Consider the following 18,826-nt stretch of genomic DNA (forward strand, 5'->3'; position numbering starts at 1 on the left):
GGATCAGTCAATTAAGTTTTCAACATGGGATAAATACCAGAATAAATCATATTTACTTCATTTATATAGAGAGTCAAAAGTGCTCTGCAGCCAATGAGACTTTTTTGTTACAGTTATAATATCGAAAACATAACAAACAATTTGCTCACTGCAAGTTCCCACAAATGTTCAGGGATGGAAGATCAGGACAACAATAATAATTTGTATCTATATAGCACTTTAATATAATAAAACACCCTAAAGCACTTCACAGGATTATAAAACAAAACAGAACACTAGGTGGGCCGTATAAGGGGATTTTAATTAGGCCAGGTGACCAAAAGCTTTGTCAAAGTATGTTTTCAAGCGCTAACTTTAAGATCTAACGGGATCTCGCGAGAAGTTGCAATGTGAGTCCCGTCCATTGTGGGTGGGATCACTTTTGGCAAATCTGCATATTAGAGCGAGACAGCTCGTCTCACTCTACCATGCACTGTCCCAAGGTGCTCAAGAAGTTCTGATCTATCCCCTTTGCTTCAGAGACCTCGGGCAAGCGCCGGTCTTCACGAATGGGGACCGGGGGAATGGAATTCGTAGTGTCTCCCAGGGTTTCGGAGGCCCCCAGGTGCATGCCCTTTGGGCAGGGTGGTACCCTGTCACGGTTGGTGCTACCAGGGCACCCTGCCACTGCCAGCCTGATAGTGCCATCTGGGTGCCAATCTGGCAGTGCCAAGGTGTCAAGCTGGCATTTTTCATGTAGTGACGATCAGGCCGGGGTTGCCCTGCACGGGTGTTGGGGAGTGTGGGGCGCCTGGGGACCCCCTCATAGTGAGTCGTGGCTATGGGGGGGGGGGGTTTTAGCACAATTAAAACTAACACCTATGTGTTTAAACTCAAGAAAGCCTGTTTGATGAGAATTCTTTGCAATCAGCGCATGAACAGTTACGTACATACACTGAATTGGCACATTCATCCGTATAATATTTTTAAAACCCTGATGATGAACCAAGTGGAGGAAAAGGGGGAATCCTTGCACCCTTCCTCACCTGGTCGTAATGCAGCATTGCCAATGGAACACTATCATCTCCAGCACACACACCACAGACTTATCACCATTCCTCCAATGTCGCTGGGTGTAGATCCTGTAACGGCCTCCCTAACAGCACAGTGGGTGCACTTACACCACATCATTGATGCAGTGATTCAAAAAGGTGGCTCACCACCACCCTTTCAAGGGCAATTAGGGCTGGGCAACGAAAGCAGCCCTTGTCCACTTACAGAAATTAATAAAATAAAGGTGGGTTACATCTAAGAGTGAAGCCAAAGGTGAAGAAGCGGCGAAGACGCAGTTCCAGCAACTCGCAGCTCAAACAACGTTTCCTCCAAATACATTTTATTCATCAAGTTTTTCTCCCCCAATTTAGAAAGTGTTCTGTTCGAGGAGAGGGATGTTAGGTAGCTAGCACTCCCCAAGGTGAGGGACAAAGTAAAATTTCCTGCCGTTTGCCTTGCTTCTTCATCCTAGCAAAAGTCACTCCCATCAGGTACCGGGAGAACAATAAAAAAATTCTCGCATCAAGCCTGAGTGAAATTGCTAATTCCATCTTTGGTTTTGTTTTCTGCTGTGTTTATATCTGCTATGAATTGGCCTATCTATTTTTACTTTCAACTATGAAGACCAGCTGACAGCAATGTCTTCATCCTAGCCACCCAGGTGGGTTTGGATCCCCCCCTTTCACTGTTGTTGTTTTACTTACCTAGGAGACTCAGATGAATGTTAAGACCAAGGACACTGCAGGCATGGGATAAAACACATGTGTAAAGCATAAATAGATCTGGTTTAGTGATGCTTTACAGTTTGCTGCTGTGCTGCCTCCCCAGTCAAACAGCTTGCTCACATTCACAGATGTTGGGAGGCAATTCAGGTGCGAGGTACCCAGGAAGGTCCAGCAGAAGAGAAGCTCAGAGTGGGTGGTCGGGTAAAGAGGGTGTTCATTCTTGTTACAAATAATCATACACATCAGGAAACCTGTATTATTCCTCATGGTTTCGAAGATTGAGATCCACATCCTCCTGGAATTCCAGGCTCCAAACTAACCTGAAATCCCAGTCACACTGATTGTCTGGTGCTCTACAGCGAATCTAGTTCACACAAAATACAAAGTTCACCAATCAGTTCATTAAAAAACAAAATTTATTTGGTCCATTGGAACCTGAGATTTTTCAAACTACATGATATATATATATTTTTATTTATTTATATTTTTTAATATATATATATATATATATATGTATATATATATATAGACTCTAAAATCAATAAAATTCTCCATATGACACATTCTAGTATTCCAGTTTCAGGAAACAGAAGTCACAGACTCGTTCCGAGTTTATACTCGCTCCACAGCCAATGTACAGCATTGTGTGTTGGCTCAGCTTCTCTATCACCAACTCCAGAGGAGGGCTGAGGGGAGGAGTGGGTGAGAAAGAGAGGGGAGGGCTTGAGACAGAGTGGATAGGCCAGGCTGTGGCAGCTGGAGGTTGGGGATACAGGACATTAGTTCATCGCAGGTTATTCAGGAAATCAGTGTCTGGTGGATATGGTTTACTGCTTTTGTTCTTCTGTGAGGTGAGGCGGATAGACAGTGGGGAGTTGAGATGTCAATGGATTGGTGGGTCTGAGAATAAGCTGGCACAGGAACCTATTCCCACTTATAATCAAACTTTAAAAAAAAAACTCCTTTAGAAAGAAAATTAGTAAAATTTAACATCCCACTTTAAATGAATGACTAAAAATGGAACAAAGGCAGGATCCAGGTATGAATGGGCAGTTTTTAAGCAGGGCCTCTGATTAGAGCAAGAGAACTGACTGGTTTCTTTATTTCGTGAGATTCCAGGGATTGTGTACTTGGAGATTCTATTATTCCTCCATTTCTTATCTGGCACTGAATGCTACATTTAATACATAGATCATGGATGTTATTGGGGATTTGGGAATCACATCCAATTCGATCTGTATATCAGTCACCAATTGGCTTGGCCTACGGCCAGGATCATCTGGTCTCACTGAAAGTCAATGGATTTCTGCTGGGCCGCGGCGGGTTCACCACAGCAGGGCTGGAGGATCCCAACCAGACCCACAGTGGGTCTCACCGCAGGAAAGTCGGAAAATCCCAACCAGATCCACAGTAGAGCTCACCACAGCGTGTATGGAAAATCCCAACCAGACCCACAGCGGTCTTACCATAACAGGGCTGGAAATTTCTGTCCAGACATACTGTTCTTTCTGAACTGTGGGAATGAGAAATTTTGTCTACTGGACAAAGGATTGTTTAAAAATATCACTCTATTTTTGTAAGAACAAACGCAATAAAAACAGGTTCAGATTTACAGCCCTCACACGTTCAACATCTTTCAGCATCCAGGTGCACAGGATTACTGTCATTGCTAACATCAAATTTAGACGCATTATCACATTATATGTGTTCAGTTAGATGAGGTTCCTTTAAACTTACTGTTTTCCTGTATGTTTGGCCCAGTGTTTGCATGTGAAATTGTTCAGGATAACAGGTTTATGGTAACTTTAGAACTCCAGCAAAGTACCAACTGCGCCTTTAGATAACAAACAATTCACCTGAATCAGTCTAATAACCTGAGGAGACTTCAAGGTTAGCTGCATGTTCCTGACCCTGACTCATTGACCCCTCTCCAACCTCTGATCTAGGCTCATTGGCCCTCACCCCTGACCTCTAACTTGTGCTCAGTGACCCTCCACTCCCCAATCCCTGACCCACTGTTTTCAAGTAAAAGATAGGAAGTCACAGTCAGAGTACTGACTGTATATATTTTCTGCACTAGATGCGTGTGTAGTTGTGGGTCAGGAGTCACGACAGTGGGGGGACTGCAGAAAGACTGAAGGTGGATCAATTATGGAGAGAGATAAAATCAGAAACTGCGGGAAATACTGGGCAGGTCACGCAGCATCTATTATGCTTTTCTCTGGAGAGGTGATCAGGTTGTAATATTCGAGTTGGCAGAGTAGGGAAGGGTTGAGTTAGATTTCAGCACCTGATCCAGGACAAACTGAGGCCGTCACTTTAATAATGGCAGGAGGTGGAAGGGGAAGAGTTTTAACAGGACAGAGGGATTACCAAGTGCATGGAGAGATGACCAGAGCTTAGAGATACTGGGGAGGATTTGGGTCTAGGCTGGATTGCATGGGCAGCTGTCCATTGCTCACTTAAAGCTATTGCTACAGCTTTTTGGGTTGGCTTCCATGTTGAGTCTCCTCCGGTCATCAATCATGACCAGAAATTCCCTCTAGATCGGCTCAAAGCCTGGGCTTTGCAGCCTGGAGCTATTCTGGTTTAGCTCGGGTATTGGGCTAATAGATCCCCCCTTCCTGACGATGAGTGGGAGAGCAGGAACAGTGCATTGACTCTTTTAAAAAATCAATATATAAACAGGATTGGAGCTCTCATAAATGGCTCTCATCGTTCGACACATTTTCAACCGCAGCGGAGGGAGGTTGTGCAGGAACAGGCGATACCATCACAGGGGCCGTGGATTGTGCAGACCAGCAACATCAGGGGTGAGGGGGGGGCTGTGTGTCCCTTTTGTGGAGGACCATTCTCCCAGAGAGTGTTGAACTGCTTTGCGATGAGCCAGACGGTGAGTGATGGAGAAACCGGCATTTCCCTCCAGCTGTGATAACACCACCAGCACCTGTCTGTGGGGGAAAAACACACACACAGTCAGCGAGAGTATGGTAGATTCATCTCCTTGCTCAACAGCTGGGGCACAGGGCAAGGTGCAAAGCTTTAGGTTACCCCACTCAGCCTCAACTGTCCCCTTAATCTCCCACCTCTCTGCCTTTGGTTTGCGGCTGCATTGGACTTGACGCAATTCCTGGTCCCAACACTTCTTAAAAATATATATTTCATTCAGGTATTTTCATAGAAACAGACAAAAGCTGAACCTGACACTTAACTGCCCAATCCACTCCTCCAAGTTTCTCCACCCCTACATTCCAGCACCCCCCCCCCCCCCCCCCCCCCTTCACCTCCACTCTCTAGTCAGGAGGGGAAGGTCATGCTGATTATTTTCATTCCCCAGCTTAAAAACGTGGTAGGGCTATCTAACTCAACACCGATCAGTGACTGAACCTGGTCAGAATGGTTCAATACCAAACCACATGCAGTATCTGCGCAATCAGCCCTCATTTAATACTGAAGAACACAAGTCCCCATTGTAATGTCTGGAACAGTTTGAGTTCAGGTGCAAATTGGATGAGCCAGGGGATATCTGGCTGCTCAATCTCTGGCCAAATAACTTAGCAACAAAGAAATGGTTGGCAGTCTCCTCAAGGGAAGCCTGATGAGGGTACGGGGTCAGTCAGGGAACCATCAATAGGATCCTACTCTGTGGAAACCCCAGTAACTTCATCTGTCTCGGAGTGCAATGGTACCTGTGCAATGGTGGCACACTGTCGGTTGTTTTCAAACTACTACGAGTTGAGACTACGTTGAAGCTGTCGGAACAGTCACATGACACATGCAGGTAGTATTTGTCATGACGATTCTCCACCACCACAATCAATCCTGCCCATCCGTGGGTCAAGTAATAACAGGTCATCCCCTCACGGCCCTGTTCAAAAGTAAGGGGGGGGGGGGTCAGAGATCACATTAATCTTCCAGGAAAAATTCAACAGTGCAAACTTGGTTGTGTGTGTGGTGATACACATCACTGTAAGTACACAAAGGGTTAATGTACATACACTACACCTAGCTAGACACTAGAGGGAACACCAGAGACATGACACATAGAGTCAACCATAGGTCAGTAAGATAGGACACGACCAATGGGCAGTCACGATACACACAGAGGTGACACTACCACAGGAGGGCATTACACCAACCCATATAAAAGGACACATCACACATGCTCAGTCTCTTTCCAGTGAAGACTCTCAGTGAGTACAGGCACAGGATTGATTGAACATCACTCCCACCACATGGATTGTAGCAGACTGGTTCGTCAGTCTGAGTAGCTATAGCAGGATTAACAGTAGCGTCGAATCCAAGTAGGAGAATTGTTAATAGTTTAATAAACGTGTTAAAGCTATCTCCAAGTCTGAACCTTCCTTTGTCAGAGAGCACATCAAGGAAGCAGCTTATGATACGTCAAGAGCATAACAAAACAGTGTGAGGTTTCAGTCTGAAGAACGAGTAAAAGGTCAAACTATTTAGCACAGATAATTAAATAAAATAACTTGTATTTCTATAGTGCATTTCACAACCCTAAGAGGTCCCAAAATGTACTACATCTAATGAAGTGCCTATGTGGTGTGAATTGTAATGTAGGCCTGAGATACAGGCTGGGACTTTCCTGATCTGTGTGGGTCAGACAGTGGCTCGATGAGCTTTGCGGGCTGACCAGAATGTGTCCCACTTACAGTGGGCTCTCCTACCTCATGCCTCTCTCCTTTGTGCTCAGTCAGTAGAATGACTGCATCAGCCAGTGTTGTTGGCTGAGTATTGACCTGTTCCACCATGACGGGTTTGGAGCTGTACACGGCCAAAATATGTCCAGGGAACTCTGGGGTACATCTGCCACTGCTGGTAGGGCTTGAAACACCTAGGAACAAGTAACAAGGCTCCGTGAGTGAAGTCACTGTACATCATTGATGGAGCTTAATGAGATGCTGCTACAAACATGACATTAACGCCACAGCCACATACAAAGAAACCTTCACTGATGAGAGATGTTGGTTAAGGGTTAAATCTTGGCCAAGGTACCAGGGATAATTCCCCCCGCTCTTCTTCCAATAGTAACAATGGCATCTTTCAATGGATCTGAACAAGCAAACAAGACCACGGTTTAATATCTAATTGAAAATAGAGTGCAGCTTTGCCTCTGTGCTGGCACTGAATTATCAGCCCATACATTATGTGCTCAAGTGCCTGGAGTGGAACTTGAATCCAAGAGCTTTTGTCTCAGAGGGGAGGGAGCTGCCACTGAGTCAGGGCTGACAATTAGCACTGCTGGAGAGGGGGAGAAGAGAAGAAGCCATGATGAGTCCTTGCTGTGGAGACATTCCATTAACAAAGGTAGAGACATAATGAGTTTGAGGTCTGCTGAGATCCACAGGTGAGGAGGCAGTAGACCGCATTGCTGCTCAATAGTAACTCTCCAGGCACTTTGCAGTAATCTCAGAATGTTAAATTTTGGAGATTATAAACCATCTAATATCAAATTTTTTTTTTCAAACAAACCACAACAATGGATATGTCAAGCTATTACATGGGGAGTGTCTCTGTAATGAACAGTTACTATATCAGTCAGCATGCTAAATGTTACAGGGTGGGGGTTAATACTGTAAATTGAAAGTTGAGGGAGGCTAGTGATAGGGCTATTGGAATGTTCAGGAAAAGGCTAAAGTTGGTATAACCAGGATACAAAATCCATCCTCACCCCCTCAACCCCCACTGAATGCTCCCCTTGCATCATGCTCCCTTGGCACAAACAAATTTGGAAACATGTAGGGCGCAGAATGCTGCGTGCCAAATATAGGGCAGCAAGGTAGCACAGCGGTTAGCACTGTTGCTTCACAGCGCCGGGGTCCCAAGTTTGATTTCCGGCTTGGGTCACTGTCTGTGTAGTCTGCACGTTCTCCCCGTGTCTGTGTGGGTTTCCTCCGAGTGCTCCAGTTTCCTCCCACAAGTCCTGGTAATTTGGACATTCTGAATTCTCCCTCCGTGTACCTGGACAGGTGCCGGAGTGTGGCGACTAGGTGCTTTTCATGGTAACTTCATTGCAGTGTTAATGTAAGCCTACTTGTGACAAGAAAGATTATTATTATTAAAACATGTATAAAAATCAAACTTATTCAGATTTACTCTTAACCTTTCTTTTGTTGGTTAAGTGTTCGATTTGTTGCGCACACACAACAGTGTCAGCTGAAATTTCTGTTGCCTGTCCTGTTGTATGGTATGTTAGAAGGGTTGTTTGTGCTGGTGTGGAGCGGTGATTTGATATTACCCTCATTTTCATCTCTACTCACTCATCAAGTTCAAACCAATGTCCCTGCCATGGGGTTCACTCAAGGACAGGAATCTAATACTCTAATGTTACAGCGATTGGACTAGAATCACACAGAGTTCAGATGTTGGTTGGTGGAGTGAGTAGACAGCTCCTGGTTTCCTAATCCTTACCTGTCACTGGTGACAGTGACGGCGATGGCGATGGTATGCCGGACATTGACATTTGCCAGTGGTTAAAAGCACAGCACACAACCGCATACTCTCCTGGCTCCAGTATCACATCACAGCCCACAAATTTCTTCACTGCTCGCTTGCTGTGCGCCATCAGTTTGCCCAGGGTCAGCTTGTTACCACTGGAGAAGGAAGCTCGAAACACCATGATACACAGATCCAGCAAATGGCTGTCTGATGTGTCTGATCGTCTACAATACAAATGGAAAGAATCAGTGGGTGAGTATCCACAAATGCCTCATAACAACACTTGCATGGGACCCTAGAGAGTGAACAAAGCAAGTTTCTATTATTAATACAAAAGCACGGGGAGCTTCCTGTAATGTTTCCCTTTCTGGGAACAAAGAACATTTCTGGGAACAAAGAAAAGTACAGCACAGGAACAGGCCCTTCGGCCCTCCAAGCCTGCACTGACCATGCTGTCCTTTTAACTGAAAATCTTTTCCACTTCTGGGGCCCATATTCCTCTATTCCCATGCTATTCATGAATTGGTCAAGACATCCCTTAAACGATACTTCCCTCGTACGTCTCTAAACTTTGTCCCTCGCACCTTAAACCTATGTCCCTCTTCCACCCTAGGAAAAAGCTTCTGACTATCCACTCTGTCCTTGCCCCTTGTAATTTTGTAGACTGCTATCAAGTCGTCCTTCAAACCTCCGTCATTCCAGTGAGAACAAACCAAGTTTATCCAATCTCTACTCATAGCTAATGCCCTTCATACCAGGCAACATCCTGGTAAACCTCTTCTGTACCCTCCTTCTGGTAGTACGGGAACCAGAATCGAACACTATATTCCAAGAGTAGCCTAACTAAGATTCTATTTTTAAAAATAAATTTAGATTACCCAATTTTTTATTTCCATTAAGGGGCAATTTAGTGTGGTCAATCCACCTACCCTGCACATCTCTGGGCTGTGGGGGTGAGACCCACGCAGACACAGGGAGAATGTGCAAACTCCACACGGACAGTGACCCGGGGCCGGGATCGAACCTGGGCCCTCAGTGCCGTGAGGCAACAGTGCTAATCACTGCGCCACCATGCCGCCCCCTAATTAAAGTTCTATACTGCTGCAGCATGACTTGCCGATTTTCATACCCAATGCCCCATCCGATGAAGGCAAATATGTCATATACCTTCTTGACCTGCGTTGCAACTTTCAGCGACTTGTCGACCTGCACACCCAAATCCCTCTGCCTGTCAATACTCTTAAGGGTTCTGCCATTTGCTGTATATTTTCCATCTGTATTGACCTTCAAAGATGCATTACCTCACATTTGTCCGGATTAAACTCCATCTGCCAACTCTCTGCCCAAGTCTCTAACCGATCCATATCCTGCTGTATCCTTTGACAGTCCTCATCACTATCCGCAATTGCACAAACCTTTGTGTTGTCCACAAATGTACTAATCAGACCAGTTACATTTCCCTCCAAATGATTTATATATTCTACAAACAACAAAGGACCCAACACTGATCCCTGTGAAACACCACTAGTCACAACCCTCCATTCAGGAACTGGGTCTTCACTCAATTTGTGGTCTGGAGGGGTTGCAAAGTTTAGATGCAGCAGTTTTTTTTTCAGACTGCAGGCTCTACCCACACTTTCAATGCATGAAATCTTCACCTGGAAGGCAACTGTCACCATCACCAAACCTTTCTATTGAGTCAGATCAGCAATGATCTAAGTGAATAGCGAAACAGGCTCGAGGAGTTGAATGGCCTCCTCTTGTTCCTATCAATCCAGGTGATTAGTGGGTTGATACTCACATCAGTAATACCAAGCATTCCTAACAGCAAACCTAACAATATTAAGGATGACGTTATAGCTTTGCTCAGTTTGCCAGAAACACTAAATTGTTTTGTGAACAGATACAATGTCATTGCAAACTCTGACCAATAGGTGTCTTTGTGGTGATGGCAAGTGCCTGTTCTGACTTGGTTGACTTGTAAGAATAAATATCTTACATTCACCTTAGGCAATTTTCGTTGAAAAATAGGTTTATTCTTATAAATGAATAGTGAAGAAAGTGATTGAAGACTGAGACAATGCTACCTTGTAAATCGAATCACTAAGAAAGGGAATGATCATTTACAATATGGTGACAGGGATGTGTAGGAGGTGGAAAAAGATGAGTTACACATTACAACAAAAAGACAAAGTTGGGAGAGAAATTGGCCTGCATTTGGTGGGAACCGTTTGCTGATTTTCTTACCTGCTTCCTTCCTGAAACAGTTGAAACTCCAGCACGGTGAGATCGAGCACAGTCAGTGCAGTTACAGTTATTGGCCCGTTGGTTCGATTTGGGAACATCCCCATAAGCCGGACTTCATGCCAATCAGAGTTAATTTTACAAATGTCGACAGAATCAAAATACCTGAAAAATTATTGGGATAAGGCTGAAAAAGTATTCTACCAATGTACTTGCCCTTCGTTTTGGAAGATGCTGAATCATTACTGGGGTATAACCATCAACAAGTCACCAGCACTTGGGGGGGGGGGGGGGGGGTGATGTTAGGAAGTGTTTTGATTATTGGGATGGGGAGAAGGGATGGGAAAATCACAGCCAAGCCTGATCTTTTCTTCAGCTGATTCATGCACCTCCAGCAGCTTTCACAAGATAACATTCAGGAATCAGAACCACGACTGACCTACAGAATGGGAATTAAACCCGAGACTTGTCTGGACTTTTGTACATCTGCTACTCAGTAAATAAGCTTGCTGAATTATAAGGGAGTCCAAGGAGTTTGTAGAAAGGATGATGGCAGTCAACTTCTCAACATTCAACTGGAAGAGGTTCTGGCCCACCCCAGACAAATGATCTGACAGGATAGTGGCAGCAGAGGGAAGAGAGATGCTGGAGATGTAGAACTGGATATTTTCAGCATATAGGTAGGAGCAGACCTCACCCACTTTGGATGATTCTGTCACAGGGATGTAATGAGGTGAAGAAGTGGGAATTTTCCCATTGCACTGGCCAACATTTCTCCCTTAACCAGTATTATACTACCAACTAAACATATCATCTGGTTATTCATTCATCTGTTGTTTTGTGGGGCCTGCTGTGTGCAAAACCTGTCATCCCCATTTCCTCCTAGAAACTGGGTGTGAGAAAAGAAGTAATAATGTGAAATTACCGTAACCAATATTTGTCAATAGTTTATCAGACTGCTGAACAAAAGGGATGAAAACAATGTTATTGAATGTACATATACACTGAGGCTAATGAAGCTTATAATACAGGGCTGACTTGGGCTACGCTCCAAGAGTTCTGACAAGTAGAACTCCCTGGTTTTCACATTATTTATTTGACTTTATCGACACCCACTGCTGCTTAATGTGCTTGCAAATCAAACACAAATTCTGCATGATAGATGGTTAAAATATCTATCTTTGCAGGCTCTGTGCTCACATACCCAATCAACAGCAATGGTGCACAACGTGATGTGTTATCTTACACTGACAACTACGGTACAGACAGGGCATAACAGAGGTGGAGATTTGGAGATTGGCACCTATAAACTACACACTTCAAGTCTCTGGCCAGGTTAGGTAAACTCCCTGCTAAGATCTTTAACTGTCCTTGTTTCAATCAAATCTCCCATTTATATAATATACTCACATTTTGCTGAGATGTATTTTTGTCAACTCTCCCACACCGAAATTTCACCACCCGTATCAACTCCAACATGCTAAGGCGTCAGTCAGTCATTATTCCCTTTTTCTCCGCCCCCACCCCCCCACCCCCCCCCCCCCCCCCCGATTTGGAGGTAATTAAATATCTTCCCTCTTTCTTATCCTGCTTCATCTGAAAACTGCATTTATCTTGACTCCCTGTGCCCACTACAGCTAAACAAGTTATTTATATTGTCCCTCAAAAGGGTAAAGAATCTAAATGCTACAGTATTCCCCTGTAAATAAATTCTATATTTCTTTCCTCACATTTTATAAATCATTGCTGGAGTGGTGCTGTCTGAAATATATCAAATTTCAAACTCTAATTTGACTCTGATTCAAATGACTCCAACTCCTTAAACACCTCCAAACCACTTGGACTGCCAAGACTTGAATATCTATCTTCCACTTTCAAAAATAACTGGTAGTTATAAATAAATGAATCATAAATGTTGAGCTAGTTTGAAGATAGATCCTTCTTCAAGCTTTGCAAACAATTGACAAATTATGTGTTGGCTGCACTGAGTTGAACTTGGGTAAGATTTTGCTGCAGCACAAGTCCTTAAAAAAACTTACTGTTAAATCACTGAAGGAACCTCTTCAAAGCTAAAATTAGATACAAGTTTCCAAACTTAGGGCTGTGCAGGAGATCAAATATTAACTGAATCCAGGAAACATGAGTTGCTTGGGTGTTACATTAAAGGAAGCAGTTAATTTAAAGACTACAGCAATATCTATGCTCAAGGTCACTCCGGCTTGTTTTTCTTAATTACTCCCCCCCCCCCCCCCCCCCCCCCTTTTGCTGGGACTTGCCATCTCCATTGACCAACAATGTGGTTGGCCTGTAAGGAATGGCAGATAAGGCATAAATATGTTTTTTTCCCTCAGCACCATGACATGTGTGTTTCCCAAGGGGAATGCTCCAAGATGATGTACTTTTGTATCTGTAGACAAACTCCTGCCCTTTTTGTTTGGTTAGGAGCTGCTTGAAGTTGCTGTAACTTATTACAGTTCCATCTTTGAGCAGCCACTGGCAAGGGACAACTCTCGGCCCATATGTCTGGTTTGGATTCATTCCCAGATATCAGCATTACAGCGTTCCAGCCCAGTGAGCTGCATAGAGGTCATACATAAACCAGCAGAAGCTCCCATTACTTGTAAATCACTTCCACTCCACAACCAGCCTATTTAATTTCATCATGTTCCAACGCATGCATTCTATTAAGCAGCATCATTTGCAAAATGTGTGGTCCTAGTTGCCTGGGAGTGTGCTGTAGAGGATGGTGCCTCATCACCAAGGTTTCTAGCTAACATCAGAAACCAAAGCAAAGCTTATACAAACTCAGAGGGAGATTGTAAAAAAAAAAAAAGTAATTGTTTTGTCTCTGGTTCTGCTGTTTTGAGTCTCCCTCCAGCATACAGTCCCTGGCAGAAAAAAGGCAAGTAAACTGCACCCAAATAATCCTTTAAACATCAATAATAGAAAGAATAAAATGTGGTTCAGAGAATTCTCTGTCTGGACTCTGCCAGTCAACCCACCTGGTCAGCGCCTGGGCTTTACTCACTGCCTCTCTTAGACTGGAAGCACAGAAAAGTAATGAATCTTCATTCAATCACTCAGTGCCCATTGTCAATTGGGCTGGTCATAATATTCATGCACAGATTACAACCTTCCAACAAGTGCGAGTTAAAGGAGGGTGGTTTCTTTTTTTTTTAAATTTAGAGTACCAATTCTTTTTTTCCCAATTAAGGGGCAATTTAGTGTGGCCAATTCACCTAACGTGCACACCTTTTTGGATTGTGGGGGTGAGACCCATGCAGACATGGGGAGAATGTGCAAACTCCACACGACAGGGACCCGGGGCTGGTATCGAACCTGGGTACTCGGTGGCGTGAGGCAGCAGTGCTAATCACTGCGCCACCGTGCTCCCTAAAGGAGGGTGGTTTTCAAACACACTTATTATGTCACTCAGGAATGTTAAGTGCTATTTTCACTCCTGCCCCCAATGTTTTGCAGCATTCCCACTTCTTGTTTTGTTGGGAATTCCCACGGGAACACATGGTGGAAGATAGGGAGAAGAAAAGCATTAAAATCAATGGGAAGAAATTCTATGAAGGAGCTTGAAATAGAAACAAAGGGTGCGGTCCACCAGCTATGCTGCGTCCGGAAAGCAACTCGCTGCAGTGCAGGGTGGTTGATAAAAGTCGGGAGACCCCGCCTCCAGGATCTACCCGGCTCGCAACGCCTCGCGAGATTAAACGCGATCTTGCAAGACGTTGCAATGTAAATCACTTTTTTGCAAATCTGCATATTAAATCTGTACATTAAAGCGAGTCAGCTAGTCTCACTCTAATGTGCAGATTCCCGAGCTACCTGAGACATTGGGACCTATCCCCTTCGACTCCGAGATCTCTGGTGAGTGCTGTTCAGCACTCGTCCCCACATGTGGGGACTAGAGGGAATGGCACTTGTGGGGGTCTCCCAGAGGATCGGAGGCTGGGTAAGGTGCTACTCTGACACTGCTTAGCAGTGTCACCTGTGTACCAGCCTGGCACTGCCAAGGTGCCCATGTGGCATTGCAAGGGTGCCAGGTTGGCACCTCCAAGGTGCCAAGTGGGTATCTTCTGTGTGCTGGCGATGAGACCAGGAATGCGCTGTGCGGGTGCAGGCGAGGACCTTCGCACTGTGCATTGGGGCTTAGGGGTCGCGTAAGGGGTCTCGGAGATCGGAACGGCATCTTTCACTAAACTGAGGAGTTCCGGCCAGTGGAGTTCCTCGATGTAGAAAATGGGGCTATATGCGGCCTCGGCCGCAGTTCCCCGCTGAGGCCCCCTATTTAACGCGTGAGTGACGTTGTATAGCCATGTGTTTCTCGGCGCTGAGTGCTGGGAAACACTTGTCTAAACGTGCTCGGTATGGGACTTTGTTCCCATTTAGTTGAATCATGCCCAAGGACTGAAAAGAATGTTTTTCTGGGGATGTGTGATACTGATAATAAGTATTGGGAGTTATGGAAATGTAAATTTCGATATAATTTATCTGGATTTTCAGAAGGCCTCAATAAGCTGCTGCATAATAGGGTAGTGAATTCACAGGCCAAGTGGCAGAATGGATTGCTAGTTGGCTTCAAGACAGAAAGGAGAGGGTGGAAAGATACAGAGTGAGAGAAGGTGGGAAATGGTGTTCCAAAAGGATTAGTGCTGGGACTGCTGATGTTCACAATTTACTAATTATTTGGACTTCCGAGACACAATTTCTGAATGACATCAAATTAGGGGGATAGTCAATATTGAAGAGGATTGAAGGACAAGTTACAGGAGGGCATTAATAAGAACAAAAGAACAAAGAACAAAGAAATGTACAGCACAGGAACAGGCCCTTCGGCCCTCCAAGCCCGTGCCGACCATACTGCCGGACTAAACTACAATCTTCTACACTTCCTGGGTCCGTATCCTTCTATTCCCATCCTATTCATATATTTGTCAAGATGCCCCTTAAATGTCCCTATCGTCCCTGCTTCCACTACCTCCTCCGGTAGTAAGTTCCAGGCACCCACTACCCTCTGCGTAAAAAACTTGCCTCGTACATCTACTCTAAACCTTGCCCCTCTCATCTTAAACCTATGCCCCCTAGTAATTGACCCCTCTACCCTGGGGAAAAGCCTCTGACTATCCACTCTGTCTATGCCCCTCATAATTTTGTATACCTCTATCAGGTCGCCCCTCAACCTCCTTCGTTCCAGTGAGAACAAACCGAGTTTATTCAATCGCTCCTCATAGCTCATGCCCTCCATACCAGGCAACATTCTGGTAAATCTCTTCTGCACCCTCTCTAAAGCCTCCACATCCTTCTGGTAGTGTGGCGACCAGAATTGAACACTATACTCCAAGTGTGGCCTAACTAAGGTTCTATACAGCTGCAACATGACTTGCCAATTCTTATACTCAATGCCCCGGCCAATGAAGGCAAGCATGCCGTATGCCTTCTTGACTACCTTCTCCACCTGTGTTGCCCCTTTCAATGACCTGTGGACCTGTATTCCTCGATCTCTTTGACTTTCAATACTCTTGAGGGTTCTACCATTCACTGTATATTCCCTACCTGCATTAGCCCTTCCAAAATGCATTACCTCACATTTGTCCGGATTAAACTCCATCTGCCATCTCTCCGCCCAAGTCTCCAGACAATCTAAATCCTGCTGTATCCTCAGACAGTCCTCATCGCTATCCGCAATTCCACCAACCTTTGTGTCGTCTGCAAACTTACTAATCAGACCAGTTACATTTTCCTCCAAATCATTTATATATACTACAAACAGCAAAGGTCCCAGCACTGATCCCTGTGGAACACCACTGGTCACAGCCCTCCAATTAGAAAAGCATCCCTCCATTGCTACCCTCTGCCTTCTATGGCCTAGCCAGTTCTGTATCCACCTTGCCAGTTCACCCCTGATCCCGTGTGACTTCACCTTTTGTACTAGTCTACCATGAGGGACCTTGTCAAAGGCCTTACTGAAGTCCATATAGATAACATCTACTGCCCTACCTGCATCAATCATCTTAGTGACCTCCTCGAAAAACTCTATCAAGTTAGTGAGACACGACCTCCCCTTCACAAAACCGTGCTGCCTCTCACTAATACGTCCATTTGCTTCCAAATGGGAGTAGATCCTGTCTCGAAGAATTCTCTCCAGTAATTTCCCTACCACTGAAGTAAGGCTCACTGGCCTGTAGTTCCCGGGATTATCCTTGCTACCCTTCTTAAACAGAGGAACAACATTGGCTATTCTCCAGTCCTCCGGGACATCCCCTGAAGACAGTGAGGATCCAAAGATTTCTGTCAAGGCCTCAGCAATTTCCTCTCCAGCCTCCTTCAGTATTCTGGGGTAGATCCCATCAGGCCCTGGGGACTTATCTACCGTAATATTTTTTAAGACACCCAACACCTCGTCTTTTTGGATCACAATGTGACCCAGGCTATCTACACCCCCTTCTCCAGACTCAACATCTACCAATTCCTTCTCTTTGGTGAATACTGATGCAAAGTATTCATTTAGTACCTCACCCATTTCCTCTGGCTCCACACATAGATTCCCTTGCCTATCCTTCAGTGGGCCAACCCTTTCCCTGGCTACCCTCTTGCTTTTTATGTATGTGTAAAAAGCCTTGGGGTTTTCCTTAACCCTATTTGCCAATGACTTTTCATGACCCCTTCTAGCCCTCCTGACTCCTTGCTTAAGTTCCTTCCTACTTTCCTTATATGCCACACAGGCTTCGTCTGTTCCCAGCCTTTTAGCCCTGACAAATGCCTCCTTTTTCTTTTTGACGAGGCCTACAATATCACTCGTCATCCAAGGTTCCCGAAAATTGCCGTATTTATCTTTCTTCCTCACAGGAACATGCCTGTCCTGTATTCCTTTCAACTGACACTTGAAAGCCTCTCACATGTCAGATGTTGATTTGCCCTCAAACATCCGCCCCCAATCTATGTTCTTCAGTTCCCGCCTAATATTGTTATAATTAGCCTTCCCCCAATTTAGCACATTCATCCTCGGACCACTCTTATCCTTGTCCACCAGTACTTTAAAACTTACTGAATTGTGGTCACTGTTACCGAAATGCTCCCCTACTGAAACATCTACCACCTGGCCAAATAATTGATAAATAATGTTCAGCACCGATAGATGTGAGGTAACACATTTTGGTGGGAAAAATAGGGAGATAATTTATTACTTGTGTATGTCTAGTTCAGGAACAAAGGGATTTCCGAATCCGAATACATCAATCACTAAAAATTGCACCACAGGTTAACAATACCATTAAAAAAAAACAGGCACTAGCTTGATGGAAAAAATTGAAAATTAGGCAGCGGGATTCTCCATTCCCCGCCGCCAATTTCGTAATCGGCGTTCGGGCGGAGAATCCATTTTTACGACCGAATTGGGGGCGGCACTTGTTTTACGCAGGTTGAGCATGCTCCGACCCCTCCAAAACGGCATCATCGCGGCGCGCACCACACGCCGTTGGGATGGCCTCAGGATGTTACCTGAAAGCCCTCCCCCGATGCTCCAAGTTCCCGACTGCGTGGTTGACGTGTGGTCTCAGTGGTCAGGAACCCGGCATGGCAGCTGCGGACTGTGTCCAGGGCCACTGCAGTCGGGCGGGAGCTGTGCTGCTGGCCCGGGGGGGGGGGGGGGGGGGGGGGGGGTGATTGGTGGGGGTGGCCAGGGGGCACTGTCTGGCAGGTCGAGTCCGCGTACAGCCAGCACCATGTTGTATTGGGCGATTGCTGCAGCTCGTCGCCATGCGCATGCGCAGCCATGGACCTGTCCATTCAGGCCGGGTGTTTTATATGGCGCGGCTGCTAGCCACCGGAGGATCGGTGCTGCAGTGGCACCATGTAAAACGCCACAGATCCTCCGGACATAGCCTCAAAATCAGAGAATCAGCCCAGGGAAATTATTTTGAACCCGTATTGAGCCTCGGTTAGGCCACACTTCAGTTCTGGTCGCCAAATTATAAAAATGATAAAGAGATACTGGACTGGGTGCAGAAATGATTTACAAGAATGATCCCAGAAATGCCTGGGTATACATATCAGAAATGGACCGACAGGCAAAGTCTCTCTCTTCTAAAAAAACAGGGAAAGTTATGGAAGGTTTAGAGAAAAAATGTTTCCTCCTGTGAAGAACACAACTAGAGGCCACCACACTGAGACATCAATAAATCTAACAGGGAATTCAAAAGAAGCTTCTTCACCAAAAGAATAGTAAAAACGTGAAACTTGCTACCAGAGTTATTTGCTGAAGCAAATAGATGCATTTAAAGGGAAACTATACAAGCATATGAGGGAGAAGGGAATAGATAGGTTTGATGAGCTCCAACTTTTCACACAAAGCC

General features: G+C 45.2%; 1 protein-coding gene across 6 annotated transcripts in view; it reads right to left on the bottom strand.

The window, feature by feature from the left end:
- Positions 1-2,155: 2,155 nt before the first annotated feature.
- capn15 (calpain 15) overlaps positions 2,156-18,826 on the bottom strand; it is a 449,339-nt gene continuing 432,668 nt past the window's right edge. For all 6 annotated transcript variants that reach the window (XM_072481441.1, XM_072481442.1, XM_072481443.1 and 3 more), the window contains 5 exons: positions 10,467-10,628; positions 8,193-8,443; positions 6,449-6,615; positions 5,447-5,625; positions 2,156-4,708 (listed from right to left, as the gene is read on the bottom strand). In XM_072481441.1, coding sequence (XP_072337542.1) covers positions 4,531-4,708; positions 5,447-5,625; positions 6,449-6,615; positions 8,193-8,443; positions 10,467-10,628 — 937 coding nt within the window. In that variant the 3' untranslated portion in view covers positions 2,156-4,530. The remainder of the gene's footprint in view (positions 4,709-5,446; positions 5,626-6,448; positions 6,616-8,192; positions 8,444-10,466; positions 10,629-18,826) is intronic.

The sequence above is a fragment of the Scyliorhinus torazame genome, chromosome 17 (genome assembly GCF_047496885.1).
Source record: "Scyliorhinus torazame isolate Kashiwa2021f chromosome 17, sScyTor2.1, whole genome shotgun sequence".
NCBI lineage: Eukaryota > Metazoa > Chordata > Chondrichthyes > Carcharhiniformes > Scyliorhinidae > Scyliorhinus > Scyliorhinus torazame.